The 17,146-nt window shown below is 49.0% G+C and overlaps 1 protein-coding gene across 6 annotated transcripts in view; it reads left to right on the top strand.

The window, feature by feature from the left end:
* ALDH1L1 (aldehyde dehydrogenase 1 family member L1) overlaps positions 1-17,146 on the top strand; it is a 109,175-nt gene that overhangs the window by 90,850 nt on the left and 1,179 nt on the right. For all 6 annotated transcript variants that reach the window (XM_038565432.1, XM_038565431.1, XM_038565428.1 and 3 more), the window contains 6 exons: positions 5,845-5,938; positions 8,248-8,347; positions 9,645-9,743; positions 11,955-12,120; positions 14,867-14,972; positions 16,013-16,212. In XM_038565432.1, the coding sequence (XP_038421360.1) occupies positions 5,845-5,938; positions 8,248-8,347; positions 9,645-9,743; positions 11,955-12,120; positions 14,867-14,972; positions 16,013-16,212 (765 nt within the window). The remainder of the gene's footprint in view (positions 1-5,844; positions 5,939-8,247; positions 8,348-9,644; positions 9,744-11,954; positions 12,121-14,866; positions 14,973-16,012; positions 16,213-17,146) is intronic.

Genomic DNA, 17,146 nt, shown 5'->3' with positions numbered 1-17,146 from the left:
GATGTTCCCTCTATCCCTACACTCTGAAGAGTTTTGATCAGGAATGGATGCTGAATTTTGTCAAATGCTTTATCTGCATCTAATGAGAGGATCATATGGTTCTTGGTTTTTCTCTTGCTGATATGATGAATCACATTGATTGTTTTACTAGTGTTGAACCAGCCTTGTGTCCCGGGAATAAATCCTACTTGGTCATGGTGAATAATTTTCTTAATGTTACTGTTGGATCCTATTGGCTAGTATCTTGTTGAGAATTTTTGCATCCATGTTCATCAGGGATATTGGTCTAGAATTCTCCTTTTTTGGTGGGGTCTTCGTCTGGTTTTGGAATTAAGGTGATGCTGGCCTCATAGAACGAAGTTGGAAGTACTCCATCTCTTTCTATCTTTCCAAACAGCTTTAGTATAATAGGTATGGTTTCTTCTTTAAACGTTTGATAGAATTCCCCTGGGAAGCCATCTGGCCCTGGACTCTTGTGTCTTGGGAGGTTTTGGATGACTGCTTCAATTTCCTCCCTGGTTATTGGCCTGTTCAGGTTTTCTATTTCTTCCCGTTCCAGTTTTGGTAGTTTGTGGCTTTCCAGGAATGTGTCCATTTCTTCTAGATTGCCTAATTTATTGGCGTATAGCTGTTCATAATATGTTTTTAAAATCGTTTGTATTTTCTTGGTGTTGGTAGTGACCTCTCTTTTCTCATTCATGATTTTATTAATTTGAGTCTTCTCTCTCTTCTTTTTAAAAAGGCTGGCTAATGGTTTATCTATCTTATTAATTCTTTCAAAGAACCAACTCCTGGTTTTGTTGATCTGTTCCATGGTTCTTCTGGTCTTGATTTCGTTGAGTTCTGCTCGAATCTTTATTAACTCTCTTCTTCTGCTGGGTGTAGGATCTATTTGCTGTTTTTTCTCTAGCTCCTTTAGGTGTAAGGATAGCTTTTGTATTTGAGTTCTTTCCAGTTTTTGAATGGAGGCTTCTATTGTGATGTATTTACCCCTCAGGACTGCTTTTGCTGCATCCCAAGGATTTTGAATGGTTATCTTCATTCTCATTAGTTTCCTTGAATCTTTTTAATTCTTCCTTAATTTCCTGGTTGACCCTTTCATCTTTTAGCAGGATGGTCCTTAACCTCCACGTGTTTGAGGTCCTTCCAAACTTCTTGTTGTGATTAGTTCTAATTTCAAGGCATTATGGTCTGCGAATATGCAGGGGACGATCCCAATCTTTTGGTATTGGTTCAGACCCGATTTGTGACCCAGTATGTGGTCTATTCTGGAGAAAGTTCCATGTGCACTTGAGAAGAATGTGTATTCAGTTGAGTTTGGACGTAAAGTTCTATAGATATCTGTGAAATCCACCTGGCCCAGTGTATCATTTAAAGCTCTTGTTTCTTTGGAGATGTTGTGCTTAGAAGACCTATCATGGGTAGAAAGAGCTAGTATAAGTGTATTATTATCTAAGTATTTCTTCACTTTGGTTATTAATTGGTTTAAATATTTGGCAGCTCCCACATTCAGGGCATATATAATGAGGATTGTTAAGCCCTCTTGTTGGATGGATCCTTTAAATATGATATAGTGTCCCTTTTCATCTCTCACTACAGTCTTCGGGGTAAATTTTTGTTTATCTGATATAAGAATGGCTACCCCTGCTTTCTTTTGAGGACCATTTGAATGGTAAATGGTTCTCCAACCTTTTATTTTCAGGTTGTAGGTGTCCTTCTGTCTAAAAGGAGTCTCTTGGGATCCCTGGGTGGCGCAGCGGTTTGGCGCCTGCCTTTGGCCCGGGGCGCGATCCTGGAGACCTCGGATCGAGTCCCACATCGGGCTCCCTGCATGGAGCCTGCTTCTCCCTCTGCCTGTGTCTCTGCCTCTCTGTCTCTCTCTGTGTGACTATCATGAATAAATAAATAAAAGATTTAAAATAAATAAATAAGTAAAATGAGTCTCTCGTAGGCAGCAAATAGATGGGTCCTGCTTTTTTATCCAGTCTGACACCCTGCGCCTTTTGATGGGGTCATTAAGCCCATTCACGTTCAGAGTTACTATTGACAGATATGAGTTTAGTATCATCATGATATCTATTCAGTCCTTGTTTTTATGGATTGTTCCACTGAACTTCTTCTTAAAGGGGAATTTTAAGAGTCCCCCTTAAAATTTCTTGCAGAGCTGGTTTGGAGGTCACATATTCATTCTTTCAGTTCCTGCCTGTCTTGGAAGCTCTTTAGCTCTCCTTCCATTCTGAATGAGAGCCTTACTGGATAAAGTATTCTTGGTTGCATGTTTTTCTCATTTAGAAACCTGTATATATCTTGCCAGCCCTTTCTGGCCTGACAGGTCTCTGTGGAGAGGTCTGCTATTACCCTAATACTCCTCCCCATAAAAGTCAGGGATTTCTTTTTCTTTTTTTTTTTTTTAATTTATATCCTCCAGATCTTTAGAAATCTAAAATTTTCAAATCCTATTTCTTTTTTCCTAAATTAAACTTATTTTTTTAAAGAAAATTGAAAAATACAGAAAAATATAAAAAAGAAAACATCTACAACACTCATATCATGGTAGGATATATCATATCATGGCAGCTTTCTCATGTAGTCATGGTAAATATGGTATTTATTTATTTATTTATTTATTTATTTACTTTCTTATTTATTAAATGATAAATTTATTTTTTATTGGTGTTCAATTTGCCAACATACAGAATAACACCCAGTGCTCATCCCGTCAAGTGCCCCCCTCAGTGCCCATCACCCATTCACCCCCACCCCCGCCCTCCTCCCCTTCCACCACCCCTAGTTCATTTCTCAGAGTTAGGAGTCTTTTTGTTCTGTCTCCCTTTATGATATTTCCTACCCATTTCTTCTCCCTTCCCTTCTATTCCCTTTAATATGATTTATATTCCCCAAATGATTGAGAACATATAATGTTTGTCCTTCTCTGATTGAAATACCCACCATTTGCTTCAATGTTGATGGAACTGGAGGGTATTATGCTGAGTGAAATAAGTTAGGGATTTCTTGTCTCTTGCTGCTTTAAGGATTTTCTCTTTATCTTTGGAATTTGCAAGCTTAACTATTAAATGTCGAGGTGTTGAACGGGTTTTATTGATTTTAGGAGGGGATCTCTCTATTTCCTGGATCTGAATGCCTGTTTCCCTTCCCAGATTAGGAAAGTTTTCAACTATGATTTGTTCAAATACATATTCTGGCCCTCTGTCCGTTTCAGCACCCTCGGGAACACCAATTAAACGTAGGTTTTTCTTCCTCAGGCTGTCGTTTATTTTCCTTAATCTGTCTTCCTGGTCTTTTAATTGTTTGTCTCCTTTTTCCTCAGTTTCCCTCTTTGCCATCAACTTGTCTTCTATGTCATTCACTCGTTCTTCTACCTCGTTAACCCTCGTCGTTAGGACTTCTAGTTTGGATTGCATCTCATTCAATTGATTTTTTTTTTTTTTTTCATTCATTCAATTGATTTTTAATTGCTGCCTCATTAGATCTAAATTCTGCAGTCATGAAGTCTCTTGTGTCCTTTATGCTTTTATCTAGAGCCACCAATAGCTTTATAATAGTGCTTCTGAATTGGCTTTCTGACATTGAATTGTAATCCAAATTTTGTACCTCTGTGGGAGAGAGGACTGTTTCTGATTCTTTCTTTTGTGGTGAGGTTTTCCTTCTAGTCATTTTGCTCAGTGCAGAGTGGCCAAAAACAAGTTGTATTGGGAAAAGGAGAAAAAGAGAGAGAAAGAAGGAAAGAAAAGAGAAAAAGAAAAAAGGAAGAAAAAATGAAAAAGAAAGAAAAGGAAAGAAAGGGGAAAAAAGGGTGGGGGAAGCAAACAGAAATAAAAAACAAACAAACAAACAAACAAAAACACCGGGGAGTATCTTCTGATTCTGTATACTTTAAGTCCCTTGACTTCCCCTGGAACTTGGCCATCTAGCTGGTCTTCTGGGGGAGGGGCCTGTTGTGCTGATTTTCAGGTGTTAGCACTTGGGGGAGCTGCTCAGCCCCTGTCTGGTGCAGGGCTCAGTGAGTAATGTTTATCCTGTTTATCCGGTGAGGCCACTGTGAGGCTCAGTGGGGGTTGTTTACTCCGTGAGGCCTCAGGAGGAACAACCACAGTGGTGGTGGCCAGCTCTGGAGCCCTGGATTCAGCTCCCACAGTAACTATGGAGCTCTCAGGCTGCAGAGGCCTGGATGCTCCAGGGGCAGGGACGCTGATCTGCAGCTCATTTCTTTTTAATGCTGAATACTATTCCATAGTCTGGATGTACCACAGGTTATTTATCTGTCCACCTACTGAAGGGCATCTCAGTTGCTTCCACGTTTTTGTAGCTATGAATAAAGCCGCTACAAATATCTATGTGCAGTGTGTCATGTAGACATAAGTTTTCAACTCATTTGGTGAATACCAAGGAGTGTGGTTGATTACGATATGGCTATTTTTACTTTTGTAAGAAATGGCCAAACTGTCTTCCAAATCAGTTGCACCATTTTGCATTCTTACCAGCCATGAATGAGGATTTCTGTTGTTCTAAACCTTTTCAACATTTGGTATTGTCAACATTTTGGATTTTGGACATTTTGATAAGTATGTAGTGATTGTTTTAATTTGCAATCTCTAGTGATATATGTTAAGCATCTTTACACACACTCATTTTTCATCTGTATATCTTTTATGATGAGGTGTGTGTACAGATCCTTTGCCCATTTAAAAAATTGGGTTGTTTATTTTCTTATTATTGAACTCTGTATATTTTGGATAACAAGCCTTTATCAGATATATCTTTTGCAAATATTTACTTTCCCAGTTATCTTCTTTTTGACAAGGATGGTGGAATGGAATTAGTATCAAAGTCACTTGTAGAACTGGAGCCTCTGGGGGGCTTAGCCCATTAAGCATCTGACTGTTGGTTTTGGCTCAGGTCATGATTTCATGTGTTGTGGGATTGAGCCCAGGATTGTGCTCCATGCTCAGTGGGAAGTCTGCTTGAAGATTCTCTCCCTCTGCCCCTCTTCCTACTCATGTTCTCGTTTCTCTCTCTCTCTCTCTCTCTCTCAAATAAATAAATAAAACTTAAAAATAAATCACTTATAGAGCTTTAACTATATATAGAGAATGTAAATGTTGCAGTCCAAACCTATTGAACCAGAATCTTCACAAGTGCACCTGGGCACATGCAGTTTTATGAACTTAGAGGCAGGGGAGCAGTGGAAATGGAGGGACAGTTCTCCTCCAGGATTGGGCAGTTGATGAAGTGGGGAAGGGAAGTGTCAAGACTGACTCCCAGGTTCTTGGCTTCAACAACTTGCTGCAAGGAGAGGTTGTTTACTGAAATGGAGAACCTGCAGGAGGAACACTTCTGGGGAAAGATTAAGAGTTCAGTTTCAAATATATTGAATTTGAGAGGCTGTTAGACATCCAAGTGGAGGTGCCGAGCAGTCAGAGGAATCACAAGTGGATCCAGATCCTAGACAGATTTAGAGGATGATGTATCTGGAGGTGGCATTTGAAGAGGTGAGCCGAGGTGAGATCAGCTGAAGAGACAGCATGTGTTGAAGAAAGAAGATGGTCTTGTCTTAACCACCCCTTTAAAGACCCTCTCTCTAAATACAGTCAGATCTGAGGTGCTGGGGGTAAGGATTTCAAAATAATTAAGTCTGAGGGAACACAGTTCTGCCTGTGGCAGGCAATGAGACCCATCGAGCCCTGGGCACTGAGGGCGCTAAGCAATTGGGGGCACATCCCACAGCTCTGGCTTCAAGATGTAAGTTTGAAGGGTGGTGGAGCTTGTATCTCCTGCTCAGCACCCAGCGGCCGCCCTGACCCCCTTGCCCACTCTCATCCGCAGGCTCGCTGGTTGGCCAGAGACTTTCAGACCATCCTGATGTGCGGAAAATTGGGTTTACGGGTTCTACAGAGGTGGGGAAACACATTATGAAGAGGTAGGTGGTTGGGTACCTCTGGTCATAGTGTTGGGTTGTGGGCAGTGCCATATGTGAGCCTGTTGCAGGTTCTGACCTTGTGTCTGGGTTCTGACAAGCCCTTGGTGAGGCTGCTGTGGCTGCTCTGTGGAGCACACTCAGACCAGCGGGTGCAGAAGCCTCAGTGCGATTTGGGGCCATGAGTACATGTGGCTGCCTGGGATAGAGCTGCTATGAACTGAGATGTGCTCCAAGTGTAAAAGGCCCACCAGATTTTGAAAACTTATTGCACAGAGCAGTAATAACTTCTATTGATTGCAAGTGGAAATAATATTTTTTATTAATTGGGTTAAATAAAATATATTAGAATTAATTTCATTGGTTTCTTTTTAGTTTTCTTTTAAAACTAAAAGAAATTTAATTTATTTTTTTAGTGGCACCAAAAAATTGCCATTACGCATGTGGCTGGTATTTGAGGCTTTTGTTCTATTCTATTGGACTGACCTGTTCTAGAACATCCTCTCATCTCTTATTCCTTGGACTTGCCTCAGCCAGCTAGGGTTTTATACCTGGGTCTGTCATTAATTTATGATATGACTGTGGCCAAGCCCTGACCCTTCCAGACCTCAGTTTCCCCATCAGTTCAGCGAGGGTAGTTTGCATGCTCCATGGTGCTGGTCTATGTAGCCGATGAGCTTGGAGAGGGCTGGACCACAACACAGTACCTTGTAGCCCTGGCTGCCCCAAGGCAACCACAGGATGCCTGAGCCCCACCCCACTGAAGCTGAACTCTGGGAGTGGGTTTCAGACAACTGTACTTGATTGAAAGGTACAAACAGAAAGAAGCTGGGGCTTCTGTTGGGTATACTGACACCTTTCTCTGAGGCCATGTGACCACCCAGCTCTGTCTCTGTTGCAAGGCTCATGCGTGGACCTCCCAGGTAGTCTAGCCATGATGTGACAATTCCACGGGGAGAAAGGCTTCTTTTGTGTTAAAATAACATCTCATCTCAATGCAGAGCAGTGTTTTTTCTTCCTAGACTCTTCTGCAGCCTCTGGCCCTGCTCTCCATGGGCTCTCTGTGCCCCACAAGATGAGATTCTCACCTTTTGGCCCCACATACCCCCTCTGTGAGCCAGGGTGCAGTCTCGACCCTGTTCCTTTCCTTGAGTTAGATACCATGCTGGATCACAGCAGCTTTACATGACGTCGTCTTCTGGGTCAGGAGCCACAGCCAATGTGGCTGTTGGAATGTGCCTTCAGGGTCAGTAGAGGCTGTTATCATAGCCTGTCAGTGGACCAGGTGGAGCTGCTCTGATGCATTTTGAGGTGCAGGAGGGCAAGCCTCAGCACTGAAGAGGGGGAGGCAGGGAGTGATGCAGGACAAATGGACGGATGAGGGAGTGGGCGGGGTAGCTGGAAAAGCTAGCTAGTCTCCCCTGTGCTGTGTAGGTGATAGCCATGTGTGAGCCCATGTGTGCTAAGGTCCGAGTCAGGGCTCAGTGAATGTCAGCTCTGAGGACTCCAGGGCAGGAGGGTTTGGGTAGCATCCTGTGGCTCTGGGACTGCCATCTTCTGGGGGCTTTCCAAGACCCCTATGACTGGCACCTGAGATGGAAGCCCTCTTGCTGTGTCAGTCCTGAGTGAGGAGATCCCCCACTCCCACCCTGCGCCATGCCTGTGTTTCACCGGCCCAGTGCTTTGAGCGTCCCTCTGAGGACAGTATCAACAGGTCCACTTTGTGCACACTGAGGCAGTGTGCACAGGATCCCCAGCTCCTCTCTGCACCTGTCACTAAAAATCCAAGGTGTCAAAGCCCCTATGGCATTGCAGCTGTCCCAACTGGGGAATGGTTCTGTGTTTGGTTTATTTGTTGGATATCCACCAAACACAGCCATATGACCTGACAAATGCCTGCCTGCCCAGTGGGACTTATGCTTTGATGAGCAGGGTCAGACACAAATACAACGTGCAGCAAAGCACAGCAGGCACGGAGCACAAGGGTGTGCAAATTATAGGGAGCAGTTGGGGCAGGCACCCCAACAAGGGGATGGAGCAGAGACCGAAGGAAGTGATGAATGAGCTTCGAGAATATCTGAAGGAGGAGTGAGCCAGAGGGGGCTATGAGAGCAAAGGCCCTGTGGTGGGCGTGGGCCTGGGTATGGAAGAGGAAGGCAGCAGAGTGGCAAGGGGAGGGAAAGGGGAGAGCTGATGCGCGTGGGGCTGGGGAGAAGCTTGCCCTCTTTGGAGCTTCCCTTGGCCCCTCCACCTGGAGCCCCCATGTCTCAGTATCCCAGGGACCCAGCCTTACCAACCTCTGTCCCTTTCAGCTGCGCCCTGAGTAACGTGAAGAAGGTGTCCCTGGAGCTGGGAGGGAAGTCGCCCCTCATCATCTTTGCTGACTGTGACCTCAGCAAGGCTGTGCAGATGGTGAGGGCCTGCCTGCCTGGGGGGTGGAGGTGGGGCACCCATCTCTGACTCTACAAACTCACACATTTGGCCTAGACTGGCAGGAAGGGGCCTAGGGGGCAAGGAATGACATATGCCTTCCAGAGAACAAGCATACTGAGAAGTTTCATAATGGTCAGGATTACTGAGATCAGCTTCACGGAAGAGGAAATGTAAGCCATAGTTCCATCTGTCCATCTGTTCTGAAATCAGCAGACAGCTTTTCCTTTCTGCTGTGCCTACTTGCCCATCCCCACCATTGACTCATGGGGCAGCCTCAGGCTAGCTACTTCATGTTTCTGGGCCTCGTGCTTTCACCTGTACCAGGGGGGAGAATACTCCTATGGCTGTTTCAGGGTTCAACAAGCTATTAATAAGCCTGAAGGGCACAGAAGATGTGGCAGGTGCTGTATGTCAGTGGTTCTTATGTTCGTATTGTCATTGTCGTTATTATGCCTTGGTCCCCCTCTCCACACCTCTGTCCCCCACTCCACAACTGAGCAAGCCATTTCAACCAGGTATCCATTCCATCCAGGTATGCCCCATTCCATCCAAGTCTCACTGTGCCTTGGAGGTCAGTGTGATGCCCAGCATGAACATGAAAGGGAGTGGGCCTCGGATAGGGAAACTGAGGGAGGCAAGTCCATCAGTGCAGGCTCTTGGTCCCAGTGCCAAGGCCACTACTGTAGGGCCAGAGGCCTAGGCCATGTCACTGGGCAGTTAAATCCCAGCTGCCAGGAGAGCCAAGCTCTCCCGCCTCCCCTAGCCCCCCACATAGGGCTACCAGGTCTAACGTTTATTCTGGACTCCTAGGAGTTCTCTCAGGCCTGGGCTGGCACCCTGTCCCTCCCACAACATGGGGCTGCCTGCCTGCCTTTGCCTGCCAACTGCTGCCCACTCCAAGCGAATAGACTCTCCAGGCTCAGCCCCAAGAGAGTGGGCTCTGACCCCTCCTACATCACCCCAGGGAACACACTTGTATATAGTGTCTCCAGGCACACTCCACTCCACTCCACTCCCTCTCGTCCTCCACTCTCTGCAGTGTGGACACAGGTGTCCCCCAGGGGATGGGACTCATCTGTTCTCTTAAGATGATCAAAGAATGAATAGAACCTGTGTGCCCATTGCTGGCTGGGCCTGGCCCACCATCCCATCGGAGATTGGAACACACACATTCCTCCCCTTCCCTATAAGAAGGAGGTACCTGGGGCTGGTGGGATATAGGGGGCTGGCACCCTGGGAGCGGCTCTAAGCTCGCATTCTTATCCATTCTCCAAAGGGGATGAGCTCTGTCTTCTTCAACAAAGGGGAAAACTGCATTGCAGCAGGCCGGCTTTTTGTAGAGGACTCGATTCATGACCAGTTTGTGCAGAAGGTGGTAAGTTCTACTGCAGAGTCTTCACTGGGGCAGCCACGTGTGCTGCAGGGGGCTGGGGACAGAGAGGCAGGGCTGGGCCACGTGGCTTCAGGAACTGTCCACTTGAGTGAGGAAACCATTGGGCAAAGCTGTATCCTTTTTCACTTGTTTTTTTACTGTTTCAGGAAGAAATAGTAACCCTGCAGCTCAAACTGACATAACCAAAAAGGGTCTGTCCTAGGTCAGCTCCCTAGCAGAGAAGCCTAAGCCAGGAATTCAGGTGTATGTGGCTCACTGTGGGCAAGCTGTCAGGTGAAGCCCAGGAGGTGGGAGTGACCGGGAGAGGACAGAGACAAGACACGGTCTCGAGTGACATCCAGCCCTAGACTGACCCACAGATAGGAGCTCTGGAGCATGAATGATACCCCTGGGGTCAATGGGCCAAGCTTTTGTCCTCTGTCAACAGCTGTTGGCTACGAGTGTCCATGGGCTGGAGGAGGTCTCCCTTGGACCTACGACCATCAGCAGCCACCTCTCATGGCTGCTGCAGGGTGGGTGCTCACATAATGAGCTACTCCCCAAACTTAGTAGCTCAGGATAACAGATATTTATGCAGGCACAGCCCTGCGGGTTGGCTGTGTGGGCACCAGCCCAGGTTCAGCTGAGCTTGCTCATGCATCTGCGGTCATGGGGGCACTTGGTGACTGTGTTGGGATGGTTCATTGTTGTCCCTGTGGACATCCTGCAGCATGTGCTTGGACACATGCAAGGCCAATGGCAGGGCTCCTATGAGAATAGGAGTGTAAATGCCTCTTGGGACCTCCAAAGTTTGTTTCTCCCACATTCTACCTGCCAAAGCAAGGCACAGCCCAGCCCAGATTCAGGAGGTGGGAAACGAAGCCTACCCCGATGGGAAATGAGTATAATGCATAACCCACTGTAGTTTGGGAGTTGGGCAGCCTGGCAGGACTAGCTGAACCTGGAGCACAGATGGGGAGTCATGATGAAGGACCCACTAGGGGGGCGGCTCACCGAGTGGGTGTAGTTGTGGGGAACACAGAGCTAAGCAAGCCCCAGTCCCTTCTAGGAGTCTGCAAGAGAGTCATCAACCCCCACAGGGTAATAGTAAAGGTCACAATCCCAGCAGAACTGTCAGGATAGTCTCAGTTCCCAAATACAGGAAGTGAGCTGCACAACCAGAACACTCAGCATTACTGCTCTTGGCATCCTAGGGACAGATGGGGCTGGGGGTCGTCGGTGGCCAGGTGGGAGCAAGGAAGGGGCGCAACAGCCTACTGTGCTAAGGGGTCCTTGGTGAGAGGGTGTCTTCTGCATCCAATTAGGCCTGGCTGGGGGGCGGGGTGCAGAGCCTGAATGGAGGGGTGAAGTAACCCTGGCCTCCGAGGAGGAGGCGGCCAGTCAGGCCTGACCTTGACGCAGCTATGAGGAGGGCAGCATTGGCTTTGTTTGGTTTTAAGAAACTAGGGAAGAAGCCTGAAGAGATGTGACAAAGTGAGAGGGGCGAGCCCCAGCCTGGAGCCCGGAAGGTCTGATGTCTACCTCTCACTGGTTATGCCCCCTGAGTTCTCTTCTGTAGCACAGCAACCATATTCAAAGGCTTTTCTGACTCTGCACCCAGCCCCAGAATCTGGCAGATGCCACCTGGCACATCTTGTATGAGACCCAAATCCACGTCTCAGTGGGCAAAGCCTAGACCTACTTGTAGCTTGGCTGAGGCAACAAGGAAGGCTTCCCAGAGGAGGGGTCTTAGGACTGGCCTTGGAAGCAGGCAAGAGTGGTGGCCTCAAAGCTGGCCCTCCACTCCGCTTAGAGTCTGTCACCGTGGTGCTCCAGCAGGACCAGAGCTGCCCTGCCCCACTCCTATCCACATTCTAGAGCTCAGACAAGCATTCTCTCAGCTTCTCAGCACTTGAAGCTGGGTGCAGGACCACGGTAGTGACACGCTCCTTGCGGGCCCATCTCCAGCACTCCCCTGTGTCCCTGGACACCTCTGTTTTCCCAGCTTGTCTGACACTAGGCTTTGTGCATAGGGTACATTTGGGATTTCACCCTGAAAGGCAGGCTTGGAACCAGAATATGGAACATCCTTAGGGCGTGTGGACTTTCTTCAGCGGCCAGTGGCTGGTCACTAACATGCAGACATGTTAGGCGCATCAGGTTTGGAGCATTGGCAGATGCTGAGCAGGACCTAACTGGAAGGACTTTCCACAGGTAGAAGAGGTGAAGAAGATGAAAATTGGCAACCCTCTAGACCGGGACACCAACCATGGGCCACAGAACCACCAAGCCCACCTACAGAAGCTGGTGGAGTACTGCCAACATGGTGTGGAGGAGGGGGCCACCCTGGTCTGTGGTGGGCATCAGGTCCCTCGGCCAGGTCAGTCAGAGCGCTGGTGAACTGCAGGGCAGGCAGCATGGCCTCTGGCTTCCTGCCCAGCTAGAGCTGGAGGCATGTGAAGGCCATGGTTAGGCTCCCAGGCCTCTGGGTTCATCCGGGACATTAGATATGGTGCCCTTGGCTGTTTGCACACCTGCCAGACCAGGTGTGGTCCCAGCAAGGTGAAGACACCAGAGCTGAAATCCAGTCAGTGCTGGTTTAATGTGTATCATAGTGGACTTTGATTCTCCATAAACATCTCCGAATCCTTGAAATTCTTTCCTCCCGTGGATTCCATGGCACTGGCTTTCGTGGCTTTCTGGCTTTGGCATTACTTTTCAGTGGTCACTTTTCGCTAAACCTCCTTCTTCACCTGTACCTTGAATGGAAGTATATCCCCAAGTCTTCTCTGCGCTTGGAAAGCTTCCCGTGACAGACCATTTCCCTGGAGGATCTCACCCCTGCAGTGGTTCACACCCTCCCAAATATCTGTCTCCAGGCTCCTCCTCATCCAGAAATCCTGACCACCTAGACACACCCACCTGCAGGACCCCAGGCCCTTCAGACTGAATGGGTACTAATTCCATCGCATTATCTGAGTGTCCTGACCCAGACATACACTTGCCTCTCTGGAATCTTCCATCTGGTCAAGTCACTAGAGCCAAGGGCTTTGGCACAGACTGTTTGAGCTGCTTCCCTGTTAGACTGCCTGCCATATGGGGATAGATGTGGTGTCTGTCTTCTATACTATTAGGTCCTTCATGCCAGCACGGACACTCACACCAAACCTGAATTAATTTGATGGAATGAAAGAGGGAAGGAAACGATGAATTCTTGACTCTGTTTTCTTGACCATCTATTATAAATTAATTGCCTGATTCTCTCAAATTAAAAATCTTTCTTGCCTTCCCTGCTACCTTACTGCTGACCCTCTGCAGCTTGTTTTACCTGGACCATCACGTCTGCTTCCTGAGGAATGTCTTGTGCCATGCTAACCCCTTGTTTATGGTAGCTGCCAGGAGTCTTATTATGTCTCCCCCAACACTGAAGCAACTTCTACAGTGACCCGTCCCCCTGCAGCAGCAAGCTCCAACTCCTCACTTCACACCAGGGTCTTCCATGGTCTGTTGCTAACTGGCTTGCCCATGATCTATGCTCCAGCCACATTTTACTCTCTCTGAATACACCTCACGTTTTCCTGCTCCCTGGGCTTCTGCTGCTCCTCTGATTAGGAAACACCTCTCCATTTCCTCACTTGGTGAATTCATCAACCAGCTCAAATAATATCCAGGCACAGACCATAGGTGCTCCTGTGTCACAGAGCTCCCTGGCCACTGATGACCACTGTCTGCCTAACCCCCTTCCCTGACTCAGTAGACTAGGTAGGGGTCCATAAGACCAGAGTTCAGGGTGTGATGGGAGAGAGTGAAGCAAAGGCATGGTTTGCAGAACAGTTAGAGGGGGCAGCATGCAGAAACCAGGATACTAGGCAGCTGCCATTACTACCCACTGGCTTGAGGGCCAAGAGGAGGGAGTAGAATTCTTGGAACCCAATGAGGAGAAGAGTTGCAAGATATAAACCCAACTAGAAATCAGAGGATGAGGGATGCAGGGCATGCAGTCCCCCTCACAGAGTCCAGAGAGGCAGAGAAGAGTACAGAAAGAACAAGAAAGGGACAGCTCCTGCCCAGCCCAGGGCCTCCAGTGCCTGGCAGCCAGCAGTCTGTAGGCTGAGAGAATACAGGCCATAACACATGAGTCAACTCGTGTTCATACCTAACTTAGGTTTCAAAAATTGTGATTAACGTTAAAATATAATTTATAGGGACGTCTGGGTGGCTCAGTGGTTGAGCATCTCCTTCGGCTCAGGGCATGATCCCCGGGTCCTGGGATCGAGTCCCCCATTGGGGTCCCTGCGGGGGGCCTGCTTCTCCCTCCTCCTGTGTCTCTGCCTCTCTCTGTGTATCTCATAAATGAATTTAAAAAATCTTTAAATATATATGTAATTTGTAAATGTATGAAAAATATGGAATATTTTAAGTTGTTTTTAAAGTTAGTTTTTTGTTGTTGTTTTTCTAAAAACTAGAAAGAAAAAATTTCAAATCTGTCAATTTCCCTCAGTCAGGCTAAATTACATCTCAGTCCAGTAGGGTCTCAGGGTCCCAAGACTGTGTCTAGAGGAGAAATAGAGGAAGCATTCCTGCTGTCAGAGGTGGCTCCATCTACAACTAGGGCCTGTAGGGGCAGCAGTCTGGATGGGAGTAGGAGGTGGTCATGTGTTGACAGGAGAGCAGGTGGCTGGATCCTGGTGGAGAGCATTTGCGCCTGCACCTAAGGCATCAGCACCTGCACCGAGGGGCTGGGAAGCCGGGAGGCAGTCCTGGGAGGTCCTGTCCATCAGAACCTGTCTGTGTGCGAGGCTTCCCCCACTCAACCTACTGCACGGGGACTGATGGTGAGTCATGTGAGGGGCTGCACTAGGTAAAAAATCCCCACTCTATCACAGAGCAACACTGAGCTGCTCATTTTCATCAGCAGCATTTCATTGATCCACCGCAGATCACTGCGAGGATCCTGTGAACTCGTATGTCTGGGCAGGAAAGCCACTCACAGGATGTAGCATCCAGCACACAGTGTCACGAATGGCAGTGCTGGGGTGGGATGTGTGTGTGGTAGCTGGTGGGGCCGGGCCTGGCCGGGGAGAGGACCGCCCACCCGCAGACCGGGTCGTTGTCTCTCCCCTCAGGTTTCTTCTTCGAGCCAACTGTTTTCACAGACGTGGAGGACCACATGTTCATAGCCAAGGAAGAGTCCTTTGGGCCCATCATGATCATCTCTCGGTTTGCTGACGGGTAGGGAGTCCTGCTTCTGTCTCTTGAGAACCTGACCTTTCCCGTGCCTCACTGCAGTCTTCACTTGAGCTTTGCGGAGGGGAGCTGCAGAAGGGGAACGTAGCTGGATGGAGCCGAGCTTCCTGCCAATGAAGTTAGGAGAGCCCCAGGGGACCAGCAGGGCTGGGTCCCACTGAGTGTCCTCTTGGACTCTGGTGCCTCACAGCATGCTGGGTTCTGCTCTTATCCACTGCTGCATAATAACCACCCCAAGCCCCAGTGACTTGGAATAACAAGTTACTTATTTCACTTGTGAGTCTTCAATTTGGTGAGGATTCCATGGAGCTGGCCACCTCTGCTCTGTGGTCTGTCAGGCTGTTGCTGCCCGGCACCCAGCTCCCCCAGAGGCCAGGTGGAAGGTGCGAGTCTTCTCAAGAACCATCAGTTGGCCTCAGAGAGCTGAGAACCTCATTTATACCAGTCCTTTTGGTCCAGCAAGTCATGGAGGCCAGACCTGGCTTAACGGGAGAGGAATCGGCCTGGCCGTAATTGCTCTACCACGGGCTCTTTTCCCATGATCTTTCAGAGTAGCACCTTTGGGATGATTGCAGAGTGGCACCTCATCTCCGACACATTATACTTCCAACCGTCAAACAATTATCAAAAATTTCGTCACATGCTGATGGCACTAGAATGAGATTCTTTTCTCCCATCTACTAAGCATACAGTGTGCTAAGTCTTCAAGTCTCTGATGTCTGTGGGTGCCCCCGGTCTAGCTCCCAGAGGAATGCCTGATGTGTGTGGTGGTGCCCAGCCTGCCCCCGTCCCTGGGCTCCCATCCCCCTGTCTGTACAGCGAGGGGCTCGCCCATGATGACAGGACCCTGCTCCGCTCTGTCATCCTCTGCTCTTCGCTTGGCTGCCCTACCCTTCCACACTTGCTGTGGGCCTGGCACCTTAGGCCGGGCCTCCCTTGGAGGCAGGTGCAGGTCTTTCTGCAAGCAGTGCCCAGAGGGGCCCTGTGACCCTCCTCACGGAGTTCTTGCTGGGTTTTCCATGCAGCGATGTGGACACTGTGCTGTCTCGGGCCAACGCCACAGAGTTCGGCCTGGCCTCCGGCGTCTTCACCAGAGACCTCAACAGAGCCCTGTACGTCAGCGACAGGCTGGAGGCAGGCACCGTGTTTGTCAACACATACAACAAGACGGATGTGGCCGCTCCCTTCGGAGGCTTCAAGCAGTCCGGCTTTGGCAAAGACCTCGGTAACCTAATCCTGGACATCTGTTAAGGCCCCTTTATGCCAGGCCCTGTCCTGGAGGCCGGGGCTCGCTTCTTACTGGGGTGGGAGGGGGTGCAGGTGAAAATGAAGACAGAAAACAAGATCCTGCTAGGGAGTTTAGGCAACGGGCAAGTCTGTGCGATCCAGCTAGGAGGACTGGGAGGGTAATTTTAGTGGGGACTAGGGTGGGCCTCTCCAAGGGGGTGGCACCTGCCCTGAGGTGTGAGTGGCTGGAGGAGGCTGTATAAAGACGTGGGGGTATGTGTTCCTGGCAGAGGAGACAGCGGCTTTGGTCCTGGAGCTTCAGAGAGAGGCCTGAGTGCAGGGATGGGGAGGACTGATGGAGGGAGGAAGCTGGGGAGGCAGACAGGGGGCCACATAGCAGAACCCTGGGGGCCGCAGTCAGAACTTCACTCACAGAAACCGGAGAAGCTGTGGAAGCTGAGTGTGGAGGCCAGTGGGGCAGTGTGAGTCCCTAGCATAGAGACGGTGTCACCCAGGTGGGTAGCCAAGCACAAGGCCCGCCTGGCCTGCCAGGGGAAGGGGTTCTGGTCTGACACTCCTCTTTCCATGGCTCTTGCGTGATTTAGCATGAGCACTGCTCTCTCAGTCCTGCCACTATGGAATCCAGCCGCTGAGGACCACCTCCAGTTGGGGATCCCAGCTCTAACACCCAGGAGTGGGGGCGGGGCAGTGGGGACAGCATCTGGAGAGCAGCTGTCTCCTAGAGCCTCCATCCTTGAACCCAGCTCAGGATCCTCAGGGAGGTTGGAGGGGAGGCTTGACCATGGAGAGGTTGCTGTTCCACTTTCTCCCCATTCCTTCTTTTACACCCTGCAGAAAACCCTAGGGATGCTTGTGAAAGGAGCCCCATCAACACCCCAAGGCCCAACACTGTGCCCACAGAGGTGGGGTTC

Source organism: Canis lupus, chromosome 20, assembly GCF_011100685.1.
Source record: "Canis lupus familiaris isolate Mischka breed German Shepherd chromosome 20, alternate assembly UU_Cfam_GSD_1.0, whole genome shotgun sequence".
NCBI lineage: Eukaryota > Metazoa > Chordata > Mammalia > Carnivora > Canidae > Canis > Canis lupus.
Note: the sequence above shows the minus strand (reverse complement) of the source record. Positions and strands in the feature narration are given on the sequence as shown.